General features: G+C 40.5%; 2 protein-coding genes across 4 annotated transcripts; one reads left to right on the top strand and one right to left on the bottom strand.

Annotated features, from left to right (window-relative positions):
- The first annotated feature begins 2,939 nt into the window (after window positions 1–2,939).
- On the top strand, window positions 2,940–9,533 carry dnajc9 (DnaJ (Hsp40) homolog, subfamily C, member 9). The gene is made up of 5 exons (XM_026189777.2): window positions 2,940–3,313; window positions 8,138–8,278; window positions 8,554–8,808; window positions 8,994–9,080; window positions 9,176–9,533. The coding sequence occupies exons 1-5, from the start codon at window positions 3,140–3,142 to the stop codon at window positions 9,287–9,289; spliced, it is 771 nt and encodes a 256-aa protein (XP_026045562.2). The 5' UTR covers window positions 2,940–3,139; the 3' UTR covers window positions 9,290–9,533.
- fam149b1 (family with sequence similarity 149 member B1) lies at window positions 9,174–20,615 on the bottom strand. 3 transcript variants are annotated; one of them, XM_026189769.2, is made up of 16 exons: window positions 20,119–20,615; window positions 17,962–18,078; window positions 17,117–17,261; window positions 16,365–16,513; window positions 16,044–16,187; window positions 15,005–15,166; window positions 14,750–14,934; window positions 14,511–14,653; window positions 13,802–13,870; window positions 13,172–13,284; window positions 12,619–12,843; window positions 11,863–11,986; window positions 11,601–11,726; window positions 11,319–11,400; window positions 10,649–10,786; window positions 9,174–10,498 (listed from the first exon to the last, which is right to left on the bottom strand). In XM_026189769.2, the coding sequence occupies exons 1-16, from the start codon at window positions 20,163–20,165 to the stop codon at window positions 10,416–10,418; spliced, it is 2,052 nt and encodes a 683-aa protein (XP_026045554.2). In that variant the 5' UTR covers window positions 20,166–20,615; the 3' UTR covers window positions 9,174–10,415. The 3 variants fall into 3 exon arrangements, with proteins under 3 accessions (XP_026045554.2, XP_026045555.2, XP_026045556.2); XM_026189770.2 differs by having other exon boundaries at window positions 11,863–11,938; XM_026189771.2 differs by lacking the exon at window positions 13,802–13,870.
- Window positions 20,616–20,660: the final 45 nt, after the last annotated feature.

Raw genomic sequence — 20,660 nt, 5'->3', positions numbered from 1 at the left:
GGAGAAGGAGAAAGACATAGTGAGGAAGAGATGATGACAATATAAAAGTTTCATTTATTAAATATTCATCTATAGCTAGGAAAGAGCTATTTGTGATCTTTAAATCAAAAGTAACTTATAAGGCGTCCTGCATGTAGGGTGGTCTCCACATAAAACACAAATGGCATTTCAAGTTTTTACAACAGATGCAGCACTTGCAAAGGAATACAAGAGACTGATGCTGATTTAGCTTTGATTGGTGGGAAATGGAGAAATGCTAAGCAGCTGTGGTAAGACAATAAGGGTTTATTCAAGAGAAAACACAAAGCCTTGCTGGTTTGTGGTAGTACCAGTGAAATGCACACATAAATACACTGAGCATGTTTACAGAATCAGTTTGATGAAAGACGTAGTTACATAGTAACTATGAGAACAGCATTGCTTTCTATCTAATAAATAAACTAAAAAATACTTACTTTAAAGTTTAAAGTATTTAACACTTTGCATAATCATAAACATGATATTACTGAATCATAATTAGTGATTTATTGATGTGTATATCTCTTAAACATTGTATTGTTAATGATTTTAATCACTTATATTATTATATTATTAAGTAAAGGATCTTGAATATGCATCTGCCATGCAAAAAGAAAAGAAGAAGACAGCAGAGATTTATGGATGTAGTGAAGGAGAACATGGAAAGGGTTGGTGCTAGGAAATGAGGGTCACCACAGCTGAAGGAAGAAGAAGCCTTATATGCATTTAATCTAAAAAATAATAAATAATGAAAGCTTTAATGTGTGGAGTACAGAGTGCAATAATAGTTAAAAGTAACAGATAAAATACATTAAACTTGAGTAAAGTATTCTTCAACCTTCTTCAACCGCACATCTTCAACCTTTCCCTCTCTCTGTCTGTAGTCCCAGCCTGCTTCAAAATGGCCACCATCGTCCCTGTACCCAAATCCTCCACCATCTCCTCATTGAACGACTGGCGACCTGTAGCCCTGACCCCCATCGTAAGCAAATGCTTCGAGAAGCTGGTCAGGGACTTCATCTGCTCTGCACTACCCGACTCACTGGACCCTCTACAGTTTGCATACCGCCACAACAGGTCCACTGATGATGCCATAGCCCTGACACTACATATTGCCCTGTCACACCTGGAGAAGAGAGACACGTATGTGAGGATGCTGTTTGTAGATTACAGCTCAGCATTCAATACCATCGTTCCCTCGAAGCTGGACAGGAAACTGCAGGATCTAGGACTGAGCAGCTCCCTCTGCAGCTGGATCCTTAGCTTCCTGTCTGACAGACGCCAGGTGGTCAGACTGGGCAGCATCACCTCATCCCCCATCACACTGAACACTGGTGCTCCACAGGGGTGTGTACTGAGCCCTCTCCTGTACTCACTCTACACCTACGACTGCACAGCCACTAACAACTCCAACATCATTGTGAAGTTTGCGGACGACACTACAGTGGTGGGTCTTATCACCAACGGTGATGAGACGGCTTACAGGGAGGAGGTCAGCGCCCTGACCCACTGGTGTCAAGACAACCATCTCACCCTCAACGTCGCAAAGACAAAGGAGTTGATAGTGGACTTCCGGAGGTGCAGAGAAGTACACACCCCCATCACCATCAACGGCGCTGCTGTGGAGAGAGTGAGCAGCTTCCGGTTCCTTGGAGTACATCTGGCTGAGGATCTTACGTGGTCAGTACACACAAACAAAACAGTGAAGAAGGCGCAGCAGCGCCTCTTCTTTCTCAGGAGACTGAAAAGATTCGGCATGAGCCCCCGCATCCTCAGGACCTTCTATCACTGTGCCATTGAGAGCATCCTCACTGGATGCATCACCACCTGGTATGGCAACAGCACCGCCTACAACTGCAAAGCTCTCCAGCGAGTAGTGCGGTGCTCTGAACGGATAATTGGAGGTGAGCTTCCCTCCCTCCAAGACATCTACAGGAAGCGCTGCCTGAGGAAAGCGGGGAGGATCATCAAGGACTCCAGTCACCCCAGCCATAAACTGTTCAGACTGCTTCCATCAGGAAGGAGGTTCTGCAGCATCCGGTCCCGTACCAGCAGACTGAGAGACAGCTTTTTCCATCAGGCCATCAGACTGCTGAACACGTCATAGACACCTCAGCTTCACTACTGGAACTTCAACATTATGCACTCCACACTGTATATAAATGCCACTTGTTTTGCACATATTCAACTCTGTATATTTTATATATTTTATTATTATTATTATTATTATTTATTTATTTTTTTTAATTTTTTTTTTTACTATTTAATTTGTAAAAATGTGTATACACACACACACACACACACACACACACACGTAGGAAAATATTTAGTATACACATCCAGAAATGCATACACTATTATATATTGTACATATATTTATTAGTTTCAGGTTGGCCATTCTTGTATTTTGCTCGTTTGTGTTGTTGTGTTTGCACATCTCTGTTGCTTGTGGGGCTCGCACACAAGAATTTCACTCGCATGTGCTGTACCAATGTACCTGCACATGTGATGTGACAATAAAAGTGATTTGATTTGATTTGAGTTACATTCCAACTGGTCCTATCTATGTATTCATTTAACTGAGTTGGGGACTGCAAGATTATGGGTACTTTAGTTGTACTGTTTTAACACCAAACATGTATCGTGTAAAAATGTATTAACATTTATAGTTTATAACATACTGGCAACACATTGAAGATGTTAAGTACATGTATACACACTATAAATACTATCTGAAAGACGTTTGGGAAATAAGTAAAGAAAAAAAGTTTTAAAAAGTTGTTCAAAACTATCTTTCCCCAAAGGATAAATCTTGTGTTATCTCTTGTGTAAAAGTGCGCAAGTTTTGTGTGAAAAAGAAGTCATGAAAGGCCTCATTACACATTCTGATAATGTCGGTCACGAGATCCAATCAGAAGACGTTTCTGTACGTTACGCAAGCGCGTCGATGCACGCAGTGGTCTCTGTGACAGGCTAGCGCGCCAAATTGATGTTACCGACAACAGAAAACAAATTAATGCTTAGCTAGCCACAAAACTACCCAGTACACGTCGCGGAGAGTCTTAGGACGAAATTGTTTTCCTGTCAAAGCTCAGACTGAGGCACCTGGTCCGCTGTCAGGATGGGTCTGCTCGAGCGTTGCCAGGAGCTTTTTAAGACCTCAAACTTGTATGAGGTTCTGGGAATCAACAAAGAGGCGACAGAGGCTGAGATCCGGAGGAGCTACTACAAAGTGTCGCTGAAAGTCCATCCAGACCGGGCTCCTGACGACCCGCTGGCCACAGAGAAATTTCAGGTGAACGCTCGTTGTTGTTGTGACAACACACATACACGCAGAGATTAAGCTAGGCTTGCGAGCTAGCTAACGCAGCTAACTGTAGTTGCCGTGAATAATCTCGCACTGTGCCATCACAGACTTCACCCCAGTAGCATCCAGTCGCGGGATTTGGACATGCGTTTGTGGTATCTACATGATTACAGAGATGTTTTGAGCATCCCCCAGTGATACTGAATTTTCACAGTAATTCAGGTGCAAAGCAGACTCGTTAGGTAATTTATATCCCCACATATAAGTTACCCTGTAAACTGAATTCAACACTTTGCTTACTACCTCAAATAGAACCTGTATTAGAAAGTCAAGCAGGCTAAACGAAACAGTTGAGAAACTAAGTCTCACATCTATGGTGAGAGCCATTATCCACAAATGGAAAAAACGTGGAACAGAACCTTCCCATCAAAGACTCATCCAGGAGGTAAAAAATAACCCCAAACAACATCTAACGAACCTCACTTGTCTCTGTTAAAGTAAGTGTTCATGATTCAATGATAAGAAAGAGACTGGGCAAAAATGACATCCACTGGAGAGTTCAAAGGCGAAAACCACTACTGATTAAAAAGACCACAAAGGCTCATGTCACATTTGCAAAAAAAACAAACAAAAAACATTGTAATGATCCCCATGCCTTTTGGGAAAATATTCTGTGGACTCGCTAGGCAAAGTTGAACTTTTGGTTTGAGTTACATCAGGGTGTAAAACGAAGACATAATTTCATAAGTATGATATGACGTTATTGTGATGGCCGCTGCTGGTTTAGGACCTGAATGACTTGCTGTTATGGATGGAACCAGGGGCGGAGCGTGGGGGTGGCTTACGGGGCTTAAGCCCGGGTTGTTTTGTCAGAAGCCCGGGGTATTTTGGAGTGTAATTTTTTCATAGTTAGATGCCTGGCTGACAACTGTATAAAACAAAAAGTACACACAATATTCGAAGCACATAGTGCACACTGTGGGAATTTACGACTGTGCGTGAATCCCCCCTGATATTGGTATGATCCGAGCTCAGGCACTAAGCGACTGAGCGAGGGGGCGGGGCAGCTGCTGCCTGTGAGTGCGCTGTTGGAGAAACAGAGCCAGCCATACTAAGGAGAGCTTAAGTTTGACCAGGTACCAAAGCAAATCATTCGTACCGTACAAATAATGTAAATATGACGGTGCATCACGAAAGATATCAAACTGATCACTTGACCAATATTACGTTACTCACTCTTCAAGTGAATCAACAAATGGCGAAATGAAAAGCCGAACAAATGCTATTTTTTTTAGAGAGTCTTAGCTTACGTGTGTTTATTTCATATTTTCAGTTCTTACCCTCCCCGACTAAATCGGTTTCAGTTATGTACTGAAATATAAGAATGGACATTAGAGGCTTCTTTCAAAGAAAAAACTCAGGTAAATGTTATTTTATATATTATGCTTTGTATGTTGTTCAGTATATTTCTATGCAAAACAAGAGGGATTTCAGTACACAGCAGGATATTCACATTTGTAACCAGATATTTACATACACTTTAGGGAGAAAACATAAAACATTTTTACTGTACAACATCAATTTACAGTAAATTTTTGTTTTAGATAAATATTGAAATATATTTTGAATTAGTTAAATTTCAGAATAAAGAGAGACAGAGCTATTTTTATCACTTTCATCAAATGTAGGAGTACATGTACACTAAATTTATTGTTAATTAATAAGAAAACTGCAGACGATTCCATTCTGAGCTGAAGAAGCTTCTGATTGGTTAGTAGAGTCCATGTGAGTAAATTGGTGGCACACCTGTGGATGCATATAAGGCAAAACACAGAGCCTGTTTCTTTGACATGGGAAAATCAAGAGATATCAACCAAAACACCAGGAAAAGAACTGTGGAGCTCCATAAGTGTGGCTCAGTTTGAATACAATTTGGTGCCATTTACAATTAAGAAATACAGACAGTTTCTCTCTTTACTCTTAAAGTTAACAAATATGTTTTTATATTTATCTAAAAAAATAAACATTTAGTCTGATTTGATGTTACAATTAAAAAAGTGTTTTTATCTGAAGAGTAAATATCTGGTTTCAACTGTATATTTGATGATTGTCAGCACAAAGAGGGAGAGAGAGGAGAACGAGGACAGAACAGATGAACAAGAGCAGGTGAGACACACATGTTAGTCAAATGGTTGTTTGCCAAAAGTATCACCGTATCATAGGTCCTCATGTATCTCGTACCTAGTGTTTCTTTTTAGGTTTGTTATTTTTCAAATTCTGTATTTATTAAGTTCTGCAGCTTGTTTGCACAACAAGGCTAAATAATTATATAAACTTTTCTCAATCTAAATAGTGGACTTTGGTAGAATTAAAAAACAAGTGTAGTGCAGGTCTATGATGATTTTTAGTGCTGCTATCATCTAGTTCTGATTCTGGTTCTGTCTTGGTTAAGTCCTCAGTAGTCCTGATTTTGAACTGTTGTAGTCCTGTTTTAATTCTGGATCAGTTCTTGGTCTGGTTGAATTGGGGTTTAGTCCTCGTGTCTTGATGCAGCCCTGACCTTGTTCTGCCTTGCTGCTTAATTAAAAAACTAGTTTAAGGTGTCCTGCACATGTGATATATATTTTTCCCTATATGAAGTCATTCTTTTTTGAACAGAGCCTATTAATCTTTCAGTCATTTCTACACCCCCCCCAAAAAAAAAAAAAAAAAAAAAAAATCCCACATGCATACTACTCTTTGGGCTAAGCCCCGGGTGTTTCAAATATCTGGCTCCGCCTCTGGATGGAACCATGAATTCTGAAAATGCAGAAAGTCCTGAAGGGGAATGTGTCAAGCAGAGACAAAAAGAAAAAAAAAGAAAAAAACAAACAAAGATTATGCAGTGGCCTAGTTTAAGTCCAAACTTAAATCAGATCCAGATGTTTTGGCATGACATTAAAAAGGCCGATCATGGTCAAAAACCTTCCAATGTGGCTGAATTAAAACACTTCTGTTGTAAAGAAGAGCGGGCCAGATTGCCTCCACAGTGATGTGAAAGCCTCATTGCCAGTTATCACAAACACTTGATTGCCATTCTTGCTGCCAGTGGTGGTTAAACCAGTTATTAGGTTTAGGGGTAATTACCTTTTCACATAGGGCCATATAGGTTTGGATCGGCTTGAATTCCAAAAATAAAAGTATTTAAAATAGCACTTTGTATTTATCTGGGTTTTGTCTAATATCAAAATGTGTTTAGTGATCTAAAAAATGTCAGTGATATGGGGGGGGGAAAAAAAAGGGGGGGGGGGGGGGGACAGAAAACAGGGGAGGCAAATACTTCTTGCAACAAAACTGTTAATCTAGTGTTGTCAGGTAAAGGCACTTGCTAAGGTATTGGAAGTTATTGACCATAATGAATTAATGAATGACTTTAAATAATAATAATAAATTTTATTTTAAAGCACCTTTCAGAACACTCAAGGACACTGCACACAGCAGAATAATAAAAACAAGCATAAAAGCAGACAATTTACAAAATCATATAATGCAAAACATAAAACAGATTTAAAATAGCAGAATGGAAAAGGTTATGTGGGATAAGCTATTTTGAACAGGTGAGTTTTGAATCTAGACTTAAAAAGAGAAAAGGAAGTAATATTTCTTATATCAGGAGGTAGGCAATTCCAAAGTCGAGGAGCAGAGCAGCTGAAAGCCCTGCTCCCCATAGTGGCGAGGCGGGGGGAGGGGGCAGAGAGAGAAAGAGAAGAAGATGATTTAAGACGCCAAGCTGGAATGGTGATCTGAACCAAATCAGCGAGATATGGAGGGAAGAGAAGATGAATAGCCTTACATGTATACAAAAGTATTTTAAAATTGATGCGATATTTGACCGGCAGCCAATTAAGCTGTTGCAGGACAGGGGTGATGTGGTAAATAGATGGGGTCCTTGTGATAATAGCAGAGTTCTGGACACGTTGAAGCTTATGTATGGACTTTTGGGTGAGACCAAAAAGAAGTGAATTGCAGTAATCAATCCGAGAAGTAACAAAGCTATGAACAAGAATAGCAGTGGCATGTGGAGTGAGAAAAGGATGGACAAGATTAATGTTGCGCAATTGGAAATATGCAGACCGAATAACATTATTGATGTGTGAATTAAAAGATAAAGTCCTGTCGAGGATGACACCCAAACTTTTCACATATGGAGAAACAGAGACCGGTGAGTTATTGATAGTAACAGAGAAGTTATTAGTTCTGGATAATGTTGATTTAGAGCAGGGGTGTCAAACTCAAATACACAGTGAGCCAAAATTCAAAACTAGAACAAGGTCGCGGGCTAACATTAATATTTATTGAAAAATATCTTCCTCCAGATTTAAGAATTAATCTCTTCTTATGGACTCAAACAAGTTTTGCTGAAAAACTGAATGTGGAACAAGCAAAGCTTAATACTAAACAATGTATATATTAGCTGTATAATACCAGTAGGCCAGCTCTAATAGTAATTTGGTATGGCTTCGCAGGCCACATGTAATTAGGCTGCGGGCTAAATTTGGCCCGCGGGCCAGAGTTTGACACCTATGATTTAGAGCCTGCCAAAAGAAGCTCTGATTTATTTTGGTATATGAAAATGCCTATAATATAAAGGCTGTGGCAGCATCTCACAAATGTCTCTTGTCTAGTTCGTATATGTATATATAGGTGCGGCATTTTACAGACTAATATCAAGTAATGGCCTCAGTTCATCAGTGTTTCAATGCACCTCTAAATCAGTGTGTAATACCATAGTTTTCAGTAAGAGTTGTATTTTGGTGTGAAATGTCCCTACAGGTGTTGGGAAAGCTGTACGCGGTGCTGAGCGATAAGGAGCAGAAGGCTATTTACGATGAGCAGGGAGTGGTGGATGAAGAGTCTGACGTCCTGAAGCAAGACCGCTGTTGGGAAGACTATTGGAGACTGCTTTTCCCAAAGGTACCAGAGCACAGAGTGATTTTTGTTTTTTCACTAACATGACTCACTAATGAGTCACAGTGAATGTTGTTTGTCTGTCTGTGTCCTGGGATGATGTGACACCTGAAGCGAGTCACTTAGAGGAGGAGGTTACAGCAAATATATGGTCAGACTACACCTATGCATAATAGTAAATTGATGCAAGCATAATATATTTCAATTTGTTTGTTTTATTATTAATTCATTAATGTTCATATTAGTCTTCACAACATGCTGTCTTTCCACCCACCTCATAGATCACAGTCCAGGACATACTTGAGTTTGAGAAGACGTACAAGGGCTCTGACGAGGAGCGACAGGATGTGATCAAGCTTTACTTACAGCACGAGGGAGATATGGACGCCATCACCGCCTCAGCTCTGTGCTGCTCCCAAGAAGATGAGCCCAGGCTGTGCAGCATGATCCAAGATGCCATCGATAGTGGCGAAGTAACAGCCTTCCCAGCTTTTACTCATGAGACCAAGAAGAAGAAAAGGGCCCGGAGGAAGAGGGTGAGAGATGTGTTGGTGTTGAATCACAACTTATGTGCAGGGTTTTGTTTTGTTTTTTTGCCATGATTGTTAGATGGCCAAAAGTACTTGTAAAACTTTAATCATTGCTAATAATTTGTAAGAAATGAGTACAAAAGATAAGGCTCCAGCGTCTTTGAGCTTAATGATTGCACCTAACCTTGCAGGCTGATAGAGAGCGCCAAGAAGCAGAGGAAATGCAGAAAAAGATGGGGCTGGACGACCAGGATGACAGTCTTGTGATGATGCTTAAGGTGACAAATGCATGTGCAGATGTTAGAAAGTTTCAGGGGTATAGCTTGTTTATCCTCTGACTAACTTTGCTTTCTTCTTGTTTCCTTCTCTGCAGCAACGACAGCAGTCCAGAGAGCAAAATTTTAACAGTTTCCTGTCTGACCTGGAAGCAAAATACTCCAAGAAAAGTGCCCCAAAACCCCAAAAAGGAAAAAAAGCAAAAAAGTAAAATGTTCTAATATTAGTAGATACAATGTATGTAAGTTCTGGAAGATAACCACATTCACAAAACAAACAACTTTGGAAGAACATTCATATACACAGTTGTACAGCTGCATTCTGTAATCATTGAAATGATCACCCTCAGTAGCTTTTATGTGACGCTGTATTTTGTCTCATTTGTTTTTTCTGTTAATCTTAAAAAATAAAAAAAAAGACCCAAAAAAACCAAATAAATCCAGTTATGTAACACATCATTGCTTCACAGCGTTGTTTATTTATTTCTTTTTACAAAACAGGTTAAAAGAAAATGCATTGCAGAAAATTGTTGACTTTTTTTCAAGCTTTGTGGCATGGCTGTCTGATAAATGATCCTGAATACATATAAATTTACCTTTTTGCAGTAACCCTGATGTTACCTGTCAAAGCACCCCCGCTTGGCTTAGCTTAGATTTAAAAACGTTACATCCCGTAAAATGTTTTGTACATACGTGACAAGCTATTTACAAATAAAGTTTTATATCACTGCCTCTTATGTTCCTTTTGCTGTCGTGTCATGCAGTTTAAAACCCACAGCCCCTCTCGTGATTTAAAATAAGCTCGTCTTTTTGTTTTCCTTCCTGTGTACGATGATATGCAAAGAGGCTATGGATAAATGCTTGTCGTGTCCCTATAAAAGATACAGTACCAAACTCTCTGATTTAGCTTCAGAGAGGAAAAAAAAAGTGCTTTTTATCCTCTGTAATCCTGTCGGGATGAATGTGTTATTCCCTGCATAGTGGGTTCCTGGTACAACAACGCAGCACAGAGGATAATATACAGTACGTTCACATATAAATAGATATATACATAGTTACATCATACATGAACTAAGGTCTAAATATGCAGCTCATACTGTACATGAAGATGGAGTTATTGTTAATAATTATTTCTGTTTGGCAGCCTCATAAGCTGATTTTTGAAGTACAAAAATAGGGTTTTAACAAAAATATTACAAAAGCAGCATAATATGAAAAAAAGAACCTGCTACTTCTGTAAAACAAAACAGTTCAGTGGGCACGGATGCTGCAGAGCATTGCACTTTGTTGCACTTTAATAAAGATGAGTGGCTCAAAAGTCTGGAGTTTAGAGGCAAACTACAAGCCAGGTCTGCTGGCTCTGGATGAGATGCCTCCTCGGGTGTGAGACCGAGACGGGACTGACGCAGGCACCAGTGGAGCTGAGAGGAAGAATTTAAAAAAAAATTATAATAATTTTAAGTTAATAAACAACCTTAAAACCGTACTTGCTGCTTCAATCTCCTGCATTTATAGTTCAGTTCTGAGGCCCGAGTATGAAAGAGTTTCATCAGCCACTTTAATCTACTGACCTGGGACAGGGGCTTGCGGGTCTGGCTCCTCTTCGTCTTTGATGGGCGAGTGCCCCAAGGGGTGGTGGGAAAATGAGTCCAAAAAAGACGAGCTGCTGATGCCAAGACTGATGCCCGTCACACCGATTCCAAGGGAGTCTGGTGCAATGAAGGAATAAATGAATGCATAAGTTATTAGGCGATGTGCTACGAAACGCGCCTTAAAGTGCATGTTCAAAACAGGAAACGGGCCGAGAAAAGCAGGAGTGTTAGCTCACAGTATCAGTGATTCACTTTACCCCAGGATGAACTGTTGAAGGTTATGAACTATGAGAGCAAATAAAAATGATTGTTTTATTGAAGTATATCCACACACTGAGTCCGCTATAACAAGCAGTATGATAACAATACTGCTTAGCTAAAACTTAACTAGAAGAACAGTAAAGGACGAATGAATAGAACAGAGCTAAAAGTAGCAGTGAAATGAATGGGATTGCATACATACAGAAGTGTATTAGCCTTTTTTAAACAATAAAATCAACTTTTATTTAACTTTAAATGAACATATTTTGAACATGAGTAGTCGAAGAGGCAGATATAGTCCTACAGAGTGGCGTTCGGTAACCAGGGCAGTGCATCACATCAAAATTTTTAATGGTTTCTTTTCAAATATTCAGGCTGAATTTCTGACCTGTGCCCACAGAGGCTCTGCCTGGCCGCCCCTGCCCAATGTTGTCCAATACTGTGAAGGATCGACGGTATGGAGTATCTGACTGAAAGCAAAGTGAGGCGTCAAGCATGCTTACAATTCAGAATGTTAACCATACCAGCGAATAATATAGAGTTACTGATGCCATTGTGACCCGATCTACAATCTAATTACTGGAAAATAAAAAAACATTACAGGACAGCTTCTCTATGGAGTCAGAAATGAAATGACTGTATTTTCTCTGATGATTAACCAGCATCTCACCCTGTAAGTGTGGGTTGTGTTGGGGCGAGAGAAAACGTCCAGTAGGTGGTGGCGATCCCTCGGAACTGAGCTGCCAGCTTTGTCATTTATAGCACTGTGGGCACGGCTAGATGGGCCCTTCTGGCGCTGGAGGGATATTTTAAAAAAGAAAAAGAGAAAAGGGCACAAAGTTGACTGTCTGGCTTTATCTACATTCATAAAACACTCTCTCTAGGTTTACTGGCACATTACTTAATTATCTACTTGGTGAGAGTGCCTGTACCTGTGCAGTTTTAGATGGCTGCCCTGAGTAAGATGAGTCTGGGTCTCCGGTGCTAATGGGCGGAAGGAGTGTGTTTCTGCTTAGAGGCAATGGTGGAGAGTTCAGTTGGTCACTGGCTGTGGGTCTGTGGATGTGTGGATGAAGACAGTTTTGTCATTTTATCCATGCTTCATTAATAGCTCCCCTTTTTTTAAAGAGATTTCAGAGGGGTTACTGTTAAACCCATAATAGAAGAGAGGATAAAGGCCTAAAGTTTAATTTACCTTTTCTGGGCCCTATGTGCACGGCTATTTATTGTCTAGATGCACATAGACTGCATTTCGTTGCCTTGGACTTGTGACATGTGCAATCACAATAAAGTTGAATTCTATTCTATTCTATTCTAAAATCAAGTTTGTTGAAAGCAGCCACAAATATGTGTCAGACAGAACTAAACTGAAATCAGTCTGACATCCCAGAGAGCAGTTTACACTCTGATTTTCCAACATACTGGGTGCTTCTTCATATGCTGCACAATAGTTATACATGAACAATCAAGCACTAGTCAATCAGTGTGGAAGCTCACTACCCGACAACATCTGACAACAGGCTGAGTCCTGCATGTGGCACTGCCACAGCCATAAGCTGAAATGGAGTCTGTTCTAAAGGCAAGTTCTCTCTACATCTGCAAAACTTCACAGGGTGTAGGAGGGAATGAGGAGAGAAAAAGGGAGCAATGTAGGAACTGGGGTGGGTTCTCGTGATGTTAAAACTCACAGACGTGTCCCGCGGATGAACTCATCCATGGATCCCACTGCGCTCGACTGACTCGGATTGGGAACAAGAGGCAGGAGGGTTCGGGGAGGAGGGTTCCTGCGTCGGGCCGATTGTGCTGGGCGGGACAGCGAGGAAGAGCTCTGCTCCAGGGGTCGGCGAGGGCGAGGTTTGTTGGAGGGGACCGCGCTAGATCCCGGTCTGTGAGACGCACGCTCTTCTGGCTCCCTGAGTGGGAAGGAAAGAGAGCAAAACACGTTCGATGAATAGTCTGTTTGCAACCAGCCAACTGGCTGAGGACTCTGCCAAACAAGGTGTTAGGACCAGGGACAAAAACACTGCATGAATGATGCTCTGTACCTCTTGTTCTGCAAAATGTGTTTTTCAGTAAATGGAAAACTGCAAGATATCTTTGTCTCTTTTCTCTGAGTTAAAGATTTAAATCACATATTAGAATTCAGAATTGTGCTAAAATTAATTTCCCTGTTTGTTTTTAGTTTTTTAGTTTTTTTTAAAGCCACTGCTCACAGGTTAAGACAGTAATATGTGATCATACTGGCTTCTATCCGGCACACCCAGGTTCCTCTGCTGAAGGGGGATGCTGTGGATCACGATGAGGTCGTTCAGGTTGTGCTGAGTCGCGGCTGCTCCTACAGGGACTCTTCCAGCCTGGGGTTTGGTGTGAGATGAGTGACAGATAGTAATGAGACAGATGGGATGAAAAGTAAAAGATGGAAATGATTAAGGGGTCAAGGAGGGGAGGGAGATAGGAGGGGACAAAACACATAATATAAGAAGAGGCTAATAGGGCTAGTTATTTCCATATGTATAGTGCAGAAAAATTGCCAAGAAATGGTTATTCGTCATGCAGTGATGTAAGGAGGGCCCCATATTTGCTATGGCACCAAAAAGACAACAGTCATAACACTAAAAATGCAACAAAAACAATAAGTAGCAAAATAATACATTCCAGCACTCTCCTAAAAAAGGAAGGCTCTAACTACAGTTAAACTTGTACACGTTTAAAGTAAGTTGCAGGTAATGAAAAAGATAAACAGATGGCGACGCTTCAGTGTTAATCAACAGTCACAAACACGTTTAATCTAGAGGTAAAGATAATGAGCCGCTGTGGACGGCATGCACACAGCACGCCACCATTTTGGCTCTAAGTGAGGGAGTTACATACACTGGAAGGCCTTTTCTGCTTTTTGGATTTCCGCCTGGACTTGTGCTTTGAGCCCCTTGACTTTGTGTTCTTTAAGTGAGAGTAGAAGAGGACATGTCCAAAGAAAGAGACAGTGGATAGAAAGGAAAGGAAGGAAGAAGTGTAAGTGAGAAAGAGGGTAATAAGAACAGAAGAAAAATGGATAAAAAAATAAAAAAGAATGACCAAAAGAGATGAAATAAGACAAAATACATTGGCATGGTGAAGAGTGGAAAGTGAAGAGGGAAGAAAAGAAAACAGTTAATGAACTGGAAGCGCTGAAAGAGTGAAGAGCAACAGGCAGAGGTAATAATTAAGTGTGAACTCTGGAGGAGACACATATGACTCTAGGTAAAATGAGTCTTACCTCAATCCATACAAAAAATGTATTCATTAACTCTATAAGACTAAACTTGCCAATTCAAATGACTTCTTTTCAATTACTACATTGTCATTATTAAAGTGAAAAAGGCGCCACATAATAGCGACACTTTTTTAAATATACAAAGGAAATCTATAACTATTTATGTTCTTCTATTATAACATAGTCACTTAGTTTGATGGCATCTACTAAAAGGAAAAAAAAATTAAATTTTGACCCTCCTGATAGTCATGAAAGTGAAACGAGGCCCACAGTCTGAACTCCCTTAGACGCACCCCGGTTCCTCCCATTACTCCTCAGACCACTGACCTGGAACTGCATGCCAGCTGTGAGTGGGGGCACCCGGCTCTGGCCAAGTTTGGGCAGCATCGTGGGCAGCGTGGAGAGCAGCATAAAGGGATTCTGGAAATCTTGCTGCACGGGGCTCAAGTTCCCAGAAATATTTTCATCATCTGCCAATGACAAATTTAAAACTGTTGTGCATAAGAATGTCGATTTGTTAATTAGAGTTCAGCCTAACGCATGCAAACCAGTCAAATTCAGCCTACGTGAAGTGCAGCATTCCCAGTGGCGTTGAACCAGCTCTTTCATGCAGCCAATGAGCTGCCGCCACACATCATCAAACAGCAGATCGAGAACAGCGTGGCGGCGACACCGGTATGGTGAGACTGGGGGCAGACATTTATGCCTCCGACTCGACTCGGAGCAATCCTGTTCCCACTGGTCATCCTCCCTGCAGAAATAGGATCTTATAAGAAAATGAACAACACATAAACAGCAATTCTGAAAACAGAGTAACTTACAAGTCTGTGCTATCAAAAGCAAGATATTCCTCCATCTGACCCTCTAGTTCAGTCACTCTATTCTTGTTATGGCTGCCAATGCCGCTGGAGGTACCAGGCTGAGCGTCCAAGTCTGGTGAATTGGATCTGATCAGATGTGCTCTCCGGCCCTGCACATTCAACCTTACCCCCACCAAGAGAAGACGAGACTTAGTTAAACAAGGTCATTTCCATAAAAACTAAATCCCTCAAATTCAGCAGACAACCACATCTTGAAAAGTAGAATTAACATAATTTTAATATGTACAAACAGGCTTAATCTAATCTCTTTTATATCAACTCGATTTACGGAAAAACTAGTTAGATAGCAGAGCAGCCTAATTCCTACTAGTCTATCAGTTAAAAGTGTGAGTCAAAGCATCATTTTCTCAGAACCATGATACCCACCATGACTTTGGCTCAGATTATTAATTAAAAAGCCAGAGGATCTAGGTCACAAAACCAGAGTCAGCCAGGACTCCTCTATAATTGATGCAAAAACAGGAGTAATCTGGACAGCCAACATCCACTCAAGACAGACAGACAGAGGCATTGCAGTTTTTCTTTAAATAATAAAGCAAGATATGGCTCTTTTGGGCTTTGAACATACATAACTGCTGTAAACTGTTCCATAGTTAGTTAGTGTTAACAGAGTTTATTGACAGTAATGGCTGATAATTCTTGTCTCTGCTGTTTCAGAGTATAAGCTGAAGACTGACTGATAAAACAAAGTATAATGTCCATTTTAAGCGGCAGTGACAGGCTGTTCTGAGTAACGTCTGACATTCCTTCAGCCAAGAATGATAAAAGCGATAACATATCAGCCATAATTATGTGGACACAAATCAAACATAACAGCCTAAGATACTATCTAAACTCCACCCTCCAAGATAACGCTAGATCAGATAGTGAGATACCACTCACACACGCAGAGATATCTTCGTATATCTGAGAGAGATGCAACAGGTGATCTCTAACCTTATGTATCGACTCAGTGCAGAGTTGAGACTTTGAGACTTACTCTGTTCCTTCCCTGTCTTTCTCCTGGGGTTTAACGCTGCTTTCTTTGCCCGCTGACAGCCTGCTGGAAGCGCTGCCTTTCCCTGAGGTAGTATACCACTGGAAGCCTTCATCACTGGGACACAGCAGCTGAGTCCCCAGGATACTGAGTGACACACACACACAATGAATATGTAAAACAAGTGTGATTCTGTAGAAGAATGGAACACCTTCACAGGTTTTTCTCCACAATCAGAATTAGTCTTTGATCCCACTGCTGCCCCATTTCATTGGGAATTTAAAAAAAGGGCTGGCAGATGATAGGAGACGGCGGATTAAATACCGAAGATGAGGGAAACGTGTGGCCCACTGCTGACATTCATCCTGGAGCCCCTGGAGTATCCCTCCCCCACTGCCTCTTCCCTCATAAAGATCTTTGTCGATCTCCTCAAACATTTGCTGCACCTGCCGTGATGCCGCCTTGTCAAACTCCTATGGGATGGAAACAGGAACACAGGAAAGAGAGTTATTCTTCACGACTAAAACTCCCCACATTTTACTTACTGGCAACATATCGCTATTCAATGCAAGCAACAACGTGCATGATAATTAGCTCCTACTCTCTTGAGGTGCATTCAAGTGTCAAGTTGTTCATGTCATAAAAAAAGGTCAGGGCGGAGAACGATGTATATTTAAAAGATGTCTCTTAACTGAGAGTTTTTGCTTCTCAGAAGCAATTTGAGGACAAAGAAACTAAATAAATCATTGAGTCCTAAAAAAGTTTTGTAGAAACAGCTTGGTCAAGCAGAATCAGACTTTGTGTGTACAAACAAACATCCACTATACTATATAAATACTGTGTTCATCTGTCTTCTTCTAAATGTTTCCACAAATTTGTGAAAAAGAGGCAAATGTTAGTGATTAAATGAAAATCTAACACAGGACTGCAGCAATGTGTTTGTGTCTATAATAAGACAACAGAAAAAAAAGAAGAAAATCAACATATCGAGTGTTTTAGTGTGCACAGTGTGTACATCCTTTGTTTTACAGACAGAGTCAGGCTGGCATCAACAGTTTTCTCGTGAGCAGACTTACATCGTAGCCCCAGGAGAAAACAGAGCTCCTCTCGGTTGAGATGCCAGTACCCGTGGAGCTGTGAATACCTAACCAGGACTGGCTGGAGTCTACTGAGATGACAGTGGGGCACTGAGAGTGGCCTGAAGCAGCAGATGTCTCTGAGCTAAGCACAAAGACAAAACCGTTATGTAGCCTGGCTGTAAAATCAATGTGAAGAACCAAATGCCCTATATGAAGTGTCCTGTGTTTCTAGCACTCGTTCTTCCTTTTCAACACGCGATTTCTCTTTTCATCAGTTTTTCTTGTACCAGAAGAAACGGAAGAAACCAACAACTTGTATAATCTGAAAAATAAGCCTCTGTTACTCCGCTGAGGGAATCGAACTGGTGTCAGCTGCTGATATTATCAAGGTGGAAAGTGTAGGCCAAATGTCAAGGCAATTGAATATTCTAACAGGCTGCCTCATATTTTATTCTTTTAACTGCGCATCTGAAGGAGGCAATGTGATATGAATTAATCCACTGCTTCTGGGTGTCACATAGCAAGAGCCCTGAGAATCAGTTGTCTGCTCAAGATGGTGTAACATTACAAAATACACAAGCATGAGAATGTGTGTATGTGTGACTGGTTGCAGGCTGTTTTATTTCAGCCTTATTCTGGTGTTGCTTAGGTTTGTCTGCTTACATAACAGCCAAGAAGCAAGGCTTGACTACTCTGCAGTCATTTTGTAACATACTCTAGGCACTTATTTGAGCACAGAGTTTCTTAAGTACCACTGTCTTTGTTCTCACACAGATTTCAATACAATACTGTAACAAGCCTGGCGTGTGAGTCCTTCTGCAGAATGACCAGGACTCAGTTACCTGTTGTGCGCAGAAGCAGCTTCCTGCAGGTCATGGAGGTAGCACGGAGGGGTTTGGTTGTCGTCTGCTTCTTCTGGAAGAGGATGGTGGTCAAGGCTGCTTCGAGACAACCCACGACTGCAATAAAGACAGATTTAGAGCATTCAGTGAAAAAGCAATCAACAAAAGAGTGTGCAATTGCATTTTGGGATGCTAGGGAAGGATATTAATATGTCAGCTCCAACTACCAAGTCTGAATCTGAACACTGTGTTGAAATACAATAGAAAAAAGCATGCATGCAACTAAGGTGTGCAAAAGCTCCATTACCATGAGTCTTATTAAAATTATTTTTGCAATGAGAAACACGGCCTTTATAAAAGGGAATGATAAGGTCAAAGCAGATTACGATGGATCTAAAGGAATCAGATGTAGAGTCCCTATTATAGTCACTGATGAACTTATGGCACATATACAGTGCTGTGAAAACTATTTGCCATCCTTCCTAATGGCTGATTCAGATCATCAGTCAAATGTTAAGATTCGACAAAAATAACTCTGGTAAATACAACATTGAGTTTTTAAATGGATGTATGGGTAAAAAAAATAATTGCTCCTAAACCTAATAACTGGCTTTGCCACCCTTGGCAGCAAGAACTGCAATTTAGAGTTTGTGTTTGCGATAACAGGCAATGCTTAAAATTCACTAGGGAAGAATTTTGGCCCACTCATCTGTGTAGAATTGTCATAACTCAGCCACACTGGTGGTTTTTTGAGCATGAAAGGTCATGCCAAAGCATCTCAATCAGATTTAAGTTCAGACTTTGACTAGGGCACTGTAAAACCTTAATTTGTCACCTCCATTCAGAATGCATTTGCTGGTGTGTTTCGAATTATTGTTCTGCTGCAGAATTCATATTTCCATCAATTATGCTTCATCTAGGTCCTGGGGCAGTAAAGCAGCCCCGGACCATCATACTACCACCACCATGTTTGAATGTTGCTGGCAGTTCTTTTTATGAAATGCTGAGTTAGTTTTACACCAGATAAAACAGGACATAAACCTTGTACAACATTCAACTTTTGTCTCATCAGTCCAAAGATTCTTTTCTCAAAAGTCTTCATGAAGGGATCACCAAGATGTTTTCTGGCAAACGAGATGAGGCTTTGTTTCTTTCTGGTCAGCAGTGGGTTTTGCCATTGAACTCTCCCCTGCATGCCATTTTTGCCCATTTTCTTTTTTTGTTGTTGTTGCTGAATGATGATCACTGATCTTAATTGAGACATACGAGGCCTGCAGTTTTCCAAAAGCCTTAGAAATGGCTTTGTCACCATTTCCAGAATAAAAAAAAATCCAGTGAATTTGTTTCTCAGCTGTTTTTGAGTTTATGTAGATTGTGGCTCAGTGTGTTGCTTTTTGAGATTTTTTGAGATCTTTTGAGATCTTTTCACCCACTTACTTAAATTATTTCTTAATTCAATAGGTCTGGCAGTAATCAAGCCTGGGTGTGGCTAGTGAAATTGAACACAGCTTTCCAAACAATGTGGTTAATTTATGGCATAACAAAGGAGGGCAAAGACTTTTTCACACAGGGGCAGGTAGGTTTGGATAGCTTTCCCCCCCCAAATAAATGAAATCATTTAAAAACTGTATTTCACGTTTAGTTGAAATCTAAATCTTTGTTTAATATTTACTCATATTTGTCTATTTTTTTGCTGCACTGTAATATGACAAGATGACATGAAGAAAACAGACACCAGTGAAAACAGCTGAAGATTATGTGTTTTTTAAACATTACACTGTGATTACACTTGATTCCATTGTATCTGCCCATAGTGTTGGTTTTGTATCTCTTATTGACTCAATCTCATTAAATAAATGTCTACATTTCATTCTTATGGCTTGACAGCTTTCTCTGGAGAGAAAATAAATAGAGTGGGTGGTATGAAATAAAAATGTGACAATCAACTGAGCTGATTGCCATGTTCACATTGCATCTGTCTAAAATAGACCACGGGCAAGCTTGAATATCGCCACATCGATCAACACAAATAATCATTTTTACTCTTTCTGTCACTAGTGTAGCAGTCAATCATCAAACCCCCCTCCACTGAATAATAGCAGCATTCAATAACCGTTAGGGAAGGAAAAAAATAAAGAAATTATGTCAGCTACTCACATCTCGAGTTTGTGCGATACAGGTCTCCGGTTGTATCGTGAAATCATTCTCCTTTGCCTCCGTTTTATATGCTCAAACCCTCTCCTCTCCTCCTCGCCTCCACTTCCAGGACGCTCAGGGAACGGTTCAGATGGAGCTCTGACATTTCCTCTAATATTAGCCCGCAGATACTCTGGATAGAGACGCTGTTTCTTAACGGCTGCAGCTAAGCTACGTCCAAAAAAACTAAGCTAGCTACTGGTACGAGGGTGGCCAGATTATTAAAAAAGGCACAAATAGCATCATACAATTTCCACATTCCCTCATAAAATAATACTTGGTTTACTAAATGAGCATATTAGGTAGCCCAGAAGTTCACTATTAATTACGTTTCTCTTGCTATATATATATGTATATATATACATACATTTTTTTTTAATGAGTGTTTAACGTTATTGGAGCAAGCTATCGCCAGCTCATAGGATATTCTTTGCTAAAGCTAGCATCACCACCAACAACAAAAATAACGCGGGTGTCATGGATACGCAGCTTTGTTGCCCCGA

The sequence above is a fragment of the Astatotilapia calliptera genome, chromosome 13, assembly GCF_964374335.1.
Source record: "Astatotilapia calliptera chromosome 13, fAstCal68.1, whole genome shotgun sequence".
NCBI lineage: Eukaryota > Metazoa > Chordata > Actinopteri > Cichliformes > Cichlidae > Astatotilapia > Astatotilapia calliptera.
This window is presented reverse-complemented; position numbering and strand designations above follow the sequence as displayed.